This window comes from Echinops telfairi, unplaced genomic scaffold (genome assembly GCF_000313985.2).
Source record: "Echinops telfairi isolate 266 unplaced genomic scaffold, ASM31398v2 ScPeMD7_7459;HRSCAF=8497, whole genome shotgun sequence".
In the NCBI taxonomy this organism is placed as follows: Eukaryota; Metazoa; Chordata; class Mammalia; order Afrosoricida; family Tenrecidae; genus Echinops; species Echinops telfairi.
Genome location: NW_022111359.1, coordinates 2,768,264 through 2,775,154, shown reverse-complemented (window position 1 = coordinate 2,775,154; position 6,891 = coordinate 2,768,264). Strand labels below are relative to the sequence as shown.

Genomic DNA, 6,891 nt, shown 5'->3' with positions numbered 1-6,891 from the left:
TCAGCCGGGCCTGTGGCCACTTCCACCATAATGCTGTTGCCACTCTGAAGAACAGGGCCTGCATTAGGGGCGGGGCCGCAGCAGGAGGGGGCTGGACCCTCAGGGCCTGGGAGGTGAGCTCATGGGGGGCTCGGCCCTACCTTGGTCAGGAAGGGCGTGATGAAGACGAAGAAGACGTCGTATATGAACAGCACCAGCAACAGGAGCGTGCAAGCCTGCAGGCCAGACACCCCCGTCAGGGGCTACCCACTGCCCCACACTCAAGGGTACCCTGCTCACAGGCTCACACCTGAGATTCAGAGAGTCTCTCCCCCACTCCATGCCTGGAGCCCACTCCCAAGAAGCGCCCCACAACCTCACTTCTCCCCCCCAAACCAGCCAACTTTTTGGTTTGGAAGAAGTACGGGACCCTGGAAGCAAGCAGGGGTCTCGAGGTGGACATTTCAGTTCTGCGTGACGGAGGGGGGCGGGGGGTTCACAGATGCTGGAGGTGTCCCTGCCCCTCACCTTAAACGTGGGCAGGCGGATGGTTTTCAGCATGTACAGGCAGAAGGTGATGCCCAGTGCATCCTGCAGGACCCAGGCCCACCTGTGGGGAGAGCAGGGTCTGCCAGCCCCCTCCTATACCAACGCAGCGTAACCTGCCCTGCCAGCACCTCCCTTCCTCAGACCACAAGCTGTGGTCCCACAAAAGGAGCGGGGAGTCACGGACAAAAATGGGTTAGACGGCCGTCCTTGTCCCTGTGCTGACCAGGCCACCAGCCCCCTTTCCTGGCAGGGTGGGTAGGGAGCCACTGGAGGGGCCCAGCCCAGAGCCTGAGGCATAAGGGGTCTCTGGAGGTGGCACCCGGCTCAGCCCACACAGCCCAGCAAGCTGCCCAACTACCACCAGATGCCCTGCACGCCCATGGGCAGGCAGGCAGTAGGCAGCTCCCTCTCTTGGCCGATCGTCCCTGCAAGGGAACGATCCTCACTAGAGAACACCCTCAAGACCTGGGGTGGGGGGTGGGGGGGGCTGGCACTGTGAGTGCCCAAGGTGACTTCCCAATTCCTCCCCACCTCAAAGTACCCCACCCCCACCCCGCAGCTGGCCACCCACGAGATTCCAATCGCAGTCACGGCTCCAGACCCACTGGAACCCAGGTGGCGCCTGGAGGCTGCTGGCGGCCGTGCTGGGGCGGGCCTGGCCCAGGCTGCTCCCGAGAGGGGGACCCTGCGGGCATGTGAGGACAGTGCTACACCCCGCCAACCTCGCCCAGCCTGCACTCACTGGTCCTCGTTGCGGAAGACGCCCCACACCACGCTGACGGCTATGCAGGCCAGCGCCAGCAGCAGCATGCGGACCTGGGGGCGCTTGTGCAGGTAAGGGAGGCGGTTCTCAGGGACCCTGGGGGCGGGGAGGTGGGGCATGAGGACCGGCACCTGGCACACCGCCCCCGCCCCGGCAGGAGGCCCAGCTTACCGGCACCGGCCAAAGGGCAGTCTACGGACCAGCGGCGCCAGGCAGCTATAGAGGCCGGTAGACGAGGCCAGGCAGAAGATGGCGATGACTGCGTAGACTGGGGGGCAGAAGGGCTGTCACAGGAGCGCCAAGCCCCTACCAGCCCCCCTCCCACACCCCGCGGCTCAGATGAAAGGCGGAGCAGGTGGGGGGGGGTGGGGGCAGCGTCAGTGGACCCTGAATGGGCCCTTGTTGTGGCAGGCACCCTGGGACAAGGCTGTATTCACAGTACACCCGCTCGGGCGGAAACCCTGGGCCTCTCTGGGCTCACTGGGGTCGGACAAGGACACCACAGTCGAGGGGGGGCACCGGGAGAAGCAGCAGCATAGCCTCCCAGGGGTTGTCTCAGGAGTGGGGCCCGGGGTGGGGTGGGAAAGTGGGCCCCGGGGCGAGTGCGGAGGGGAGTGGTGGGCCCCGGGGCGGGCGGCGGCACACCGAGCTGGTCGTAGAAGCAGTACAGCAGCACCAGCATGGTGCAGCACATGACCACGAACACGCAGGTCATGACGGGCGTCACGTCCACCGCCTCGTCCTCCTGCTGCTCGGGCCCGTCCTCCCGCTTGTGCTTCGTGCTCCTCCTGCAGGTGGCAGCCCGGGCTTAGAGGGCGGGCCTGCACGTGCCCACCTGGGGCCAGGCGGTGCACCCCCCCAGCACAGGGCGTGGCCGTGGGGGGGGCGCTCACTTCTTGATGTCACGGCTGCCTGCCCAGTAGCCCCCGACGGCGACGGTGCCCACGGCCATGACGAAGATGATGACCATGTTGTAGTCCGGCTCGTGGGGCGCGTACAGCGCTGCCTGCACCGCTCGGCCAAAGCGCTGCCTCGGGAACACGCCCAGTCAGCACCCAGAGGTCCCCACTCCCCGGTCCACACGGGGCTGGGAGGCGCCGCCCTGGGACCAGCTCAGCCTGCACCCCGATGCCACTCGGACACTGGGGCACAGCAAGCGGCCCCTCCCAGTGATAGGCACACAGACCCTGATCGCGGAGGGGCGTGGGGGGGGGCACCCACCTTGAAAATATCCAGCATGTCCTGGTGGCTGAGCAGGGCCACGGGGATGCCGATCTCATCGTACTGTGTTTTGTTGCCTCCGGGGGGCACCTGGGGGCCAAGAGTGCGGGGGCTGCATCAAGGGGGCGTGTGGCCCTATAGACCTCTCTGTCAGAGGGTCAGCAGCCCCCTTGGGAGAACTCGGCCTAGAGCCAGCCAAGGTGAAGCCTTCAGGGACCCCGTCTCCACCTGAGGTTGGGGGAGCCGGGCCGGCTGAGCCTAAACTCTATCCCGTGGGTGGGAGTAAGGGCAGGTTTGTGGCATGTGGGCTTCCCATGTCCCCAAAGCCCAGCAGAGCTCAAAGGGCCCTATCCTTCCTGCCCCCGGGCCTAACACTAGCAGCAGTTTGCACCCCACACTCCCGAGGTATCTGTGTCCTCCTTTGCCCTGCTCCCAAGGTTGCAGAAGACAGGACCTGGGACCCAGTCCCTCCCTTGTCCTGTCAGATGTCCACCCAGGTCACCTGGCCCACACGTACCAGCTTCTCTCGGCTGACGACCAGCAGCCCGCGCGCCCCGCCGCCCTGGGCCAGCCGCACTTTCTCATAGAAGGTGCAGTTGCCCCGCGCCACCAGCAGTATCTGGTTGCTGAAGCCGCCGGCCGGGAGGTCAGCAGGTGAGCAGAGTACAGAGGCTGACCAGTCCTGCAGCTGCAGTAGGGGCTGGGGACGGACCAGCAGGCAGGCGTCAGGGCCCCCAAAGACCCTATCCACCCATCATCTGGGTCCTTCTGAGGTCCCCATCCGGTCCCCACCCAGGAAGCCAACGTCCTCCCCACCCAGGCCCCTCACATGCTCCCGGTCACGGTGAACGCCCCCGCCAGCCCGAGGACTGGACCACCAGGGGCAGCAGAACTCACTGCCTTGCTGAGGTCATGGGGCAGGTGGGCCCACTGTGGGTTGTAGAGGACACAGTAATCCCGGCCGCGAGGACCACCGGATGCGGAGACCACATGGACCATCCCGTACTCGCAGACCACCTGCAGGGCAGGGTGGCCAGGTCAGGACCTGCCACCTCGGGGCTGCATGTTCCCCAAGGAAGGGTTTGGCAGGCAGACTTGGCCATGGGGAGAAGGGGGTGGTACAGTCAGCCTCCCATGAGCCAGAGGGTCTGTTTGTCCCTGCAGCCACTTGATGGTTTCAAGGTCTCCAGGGACAGCAGTCAGGGGGGTGGTCCTGAGCTCCATGGGGACTTGCAGGGGGAGTGGGTGTCTGGACATAGCATCCACCCACACTATGGTGGAGCTTTCCTGCCTTCTTCCCAGGGCCTCCCAGCTCCATCAGGTTCCCTGCCCTCTCCCAGCGTCCAGGCCCAGATCCCCACTGCTCCGCTTGTGAGCCAAGACAAGGGGCCTGAGGAGCCCAGGCTGCCAGAGGAGCAAAGGACCTGGGGTAGGGGAGCCACCTATGGGCCCCCCATTCCCAGAAGCCCCTGCTCTCTGTGGGCTCCCGTGGGACAGAGGAGCCTCTGCTCCGTGGTGGGTCAATGTGTACCCCTCCCCATGCAATGCAACTGCTCCTTTAGCCTGAATAAGGTAGGAGCCCCGATGCCTGCAAGAGGTCCTGAGGCAGGTCTGAGTCCTGGTCCCTGGTCTCCCCACCGGCCCTGTGGGGACAGTCTGCCAGCCACACAGCTTTCCCTGACACCCCACCACCACCACCACCGTACCCCTGTGAAAGTGGGAGCCCCAGCATGGACGGAGATCCAACCCCTGCCAGGGAGCCCTAATCCACAGCAGGCAAGACCATAGCAACCAGCCTCCTCGCCCGCTCTGTTTTTGTAAATAAAGCTTTATTGGTGCCCAGCTGTGTTCACTCATACACTTATGGTCTGCAGCTACCTGCATCCTTACCTGAGACCAAGAGCTAGCAAGGCTGATTTGGGCGGGGGGTGACCTGCTGACCCTCTGGCCTACCCCCCAGAACCTTCCCTGAGACCTGTTCCTAGGGGTCCAGGGGGTAGCCAATAAACATTTCTCTTAGAGACCATGGAAGAGCTGGCCCCCAAACCTGCAGAACACCCCAGCTTCACCTTGAAGGACAGAGTGCTTTAAGAACCTGGTTCCCTGCCTGCAGGGACCAGGAGGTCTCTCACACCTAGGTTCCCCCTCACAACCTGGAGAATCAGGATACCTGACCAGGCCCACTTCTCCCACTGCCTCCATTAGGTGGGTCGGGGCTCCCACCAGGGACACTCAGAAGACAACGCCTGGGCATCGCGAGCAGTGAGTCTGCAGAGGTAGGGCACCAGTCCTCTCTTCGGAGGTGCCTCTGGTGGACTTGAACCTGTGGTCTTCCTGTGAGCAGCCCAGTATTAGCAAGCCTGCACCACAGAAAGGCTGAGCCTTCCAAGAAGACATTCTGGAAGATGGCGACATCATCAGAGCCCTGTAATCATGTGTGTAAATGGGGGGGGGGGGGCAGACACGAGGGGCAGCCTTCATATCCCACTTCATTCTGTTCTTACTGCTAGGAGTGGGGGTTGGGAATCACACTGGCACGGAGAGAGGGGGCACACCCACTCCCACTTCCCCAGGGACAAGGGAAACCCATGAGGAGCCCCGCCAGGGCTTGGGGAGCAGGGTGTGACTCCTCTCGGTCAGGTCAGGATAAAGTCCCAATGCCTCCACCCAGGGCAAAGTGCCAACTCCCCAGTGCTGGTGACCATGATCCCCAGCCTCTGCTGGGAGCCACGCCCCTACCGGCTGGCCTGTTGCCTCGGACCTCTGTTCTCTGGGGGTGAGCGGCAATCTAAACACTACGCCAAGCAGCACACAGACCGGCAACCCAAAGACCAAGCCCACTACCATTGAGTCCACTCTGACTCACAGCGACCCTGGACCTTTGGGGCTTCTCAGGCTATACATATTTACAGCAGCCGAAAACCTCATCTTTCTGCCAGCTATCAGCTGGAGGGTTTGAACTGTTGACTGTGTAGTTAGCAGCCCAACTTGTAACTCCCTGCCCCCCAGGCTCCCTTTACACACTCACTGCCATCAAAGACCGAACTCATGGCAACGCTAAATAGGATTTCTGAGACTCAAAATTTCAAATACAGCACGCTGATCTTGCTCCTGTTGGTGCATTTGAACAGCCAACCTTGTGGCTAGCAATCCATCGCTTTCCCAACGGCACTACCCGGGCTCCGGTTATACCGTCTTCACTCAATCGGCTCTTGTGCCTCCTGGCCTTGCTCATGCCCTTCCTGACGCCAACAGCACCCTTCCTTTCTCTTCGGGACCCTAGCAAACTCCTATTGTCCCTTCAAAACCCTTCTGGGCATCACTGCTTCTGAAAAACCTTCTCATTTTCAGAACCTCAGAGTTCAACACTACTGCCTTCAAAGTGCTCCCGGCCAGGAAACAGTCAAGAGGTCAGTACCACATGCTGGAGGTTACAGGGGCAGCAGGGGGCTGGGGAGGGGCGATCCCTGAGAGCTTCTAGGAGGATGACCAGGGTCATTCCTGACAAAGAGTGGAGAAGGGGGCTCTGGGGGAACAGGGGACAGCGGAAGGAGTGGCCGTTGCAAAGGCCGCACAGGAAGCCACACAACAGCCCTCATGTAGAAGGGACAAGGTCTGACTTGCCCCGGGGAAAGCCCACTCAGGTGCATGGAGAACACTGGGGGAGTAGGGGGTGTCGGTGGCACAGTGGCTACAGGGAGAGAGAAAGGAAGCACCTGCCCAGGTGGTGGGCAGGTGTGTATGTCCCCCAGCCCCAGTTAGAACAATCTAGGGGGGAGGCGTCAAGATTAAGGGGCAGCCTTGCCTTCATCAGAGGCGCTGCAGTAACCAGGGCCAGAAAGATTTAGGGACAAGATACACTCCTGATGGTCAGGCCCGGCCATCTCACGGCCAGTGTCCTGTGGGAAGGCGATACCTTGAAGGTGAACCTGCCCATCGGTACAACTCTACTCTGGCCGCCCCTCCTCAACCTCGGCGGAGGAGCAGCTGGCACTCAGAGGGGGAGGGGGGCTCCATTGCCAAGGTCACGGGGTGAAAATGGGACAGGGGTTCTCGCCGCAGTCCCGGGCTGAGCTCCGGGCAGCTCCTAGTCGGGGCCGGCTCTGGTGTCCCGCGCTGGCCCTATCGCAGCTCTTCCCCCCCCAGCCCTCCCTTGGGACGGGGCGGGGCTAGCGTCATGCCCTGTTCACAGAGCGGGGAAACTGAGGCCCGGAGCGACGCAATGCCCCGGGGGCAGGCAGCAGAGCCAGAGAGGGCCGTCCCAGGGCCGGGGGTCATTGGGGAAGACCCCGAGCCGGACAGGTCGGATTCGGGGTGCAGAGGATAGGGGTCCACAAACTTCCGCTCGGCCGTTGAGGGAGGGACGCGGCGGCCGGGGA

At 63.0% G+C, this 6,891-nt stretch overlaps 2 protein-coding genes across 2 annotated transcripts in view; one reads left to right on the top strand and one right to left on the bottom strand.

Annotated features, from left to right (window-relative positions):
- SPPL2B (signal peptide peptidase like 2B) overlaps positions 1-3,526 on the bottom strand; it is a 5,637-nt gene extending 2,111 nt beyond the window's left edge. The window contains exons 1-10 of the mRNA XM_030888331.2: positions 3,410-3,526; positions 3,030-3,212; positions 2,513-2,602; positions 2,185-2,318; positions 1,937-2,079; positions 1,463-1,559; positions 1,271-1,387; positions 508-589; positions 141-215; positions 4-44 (exon numbers count right to left, since the gene is read on the bottom strand). Of these exons, the coding sequence (XP_030744191.1) occupies positions 4-44; positions 141-215; positions 508-589; positions 1,271-1,387; positions 1,463-1,559; positions 1,937-2,079; positions 2,185-2,318; positions 2,513-2,602; positions 3,030-3,212; positions 3,410-3,511 (1,064 nt within the window). The 5' untranslated portion in view covers positions 3,512-3,526. The remainder of the gene's footprint in view (positions 1-3; positions 45-140; positions 216-507; positions 590-1,270; positions 1,388-1,462; positions 1,560-1,936; positions 2,080-2,184; positions 2,319-2,512; positions 2,603-3,029; positions 3,213-3,409) is intronic.
- Positions 3,527-4,537: 1,011 nt separating this feature from the next.
- LSM7 (LSM7 homolog, U6 small nuclear RNA and mRNA degradation associated) overlaps positions 4,538-6,891 on the top strand; it is a 7,155-nt gene continuing 4,801 nt past the window's right edge. The window contains exon 1 of the mRNA XM_045300044.1: positions 4,538-4,594. Within this exon, the coding sequence (XP_045155979.1) occupies positions 4,538-4,594 (57 nt within the window). The remainder of the gene's footprint in view (positions 4,595-6,891) is intronic.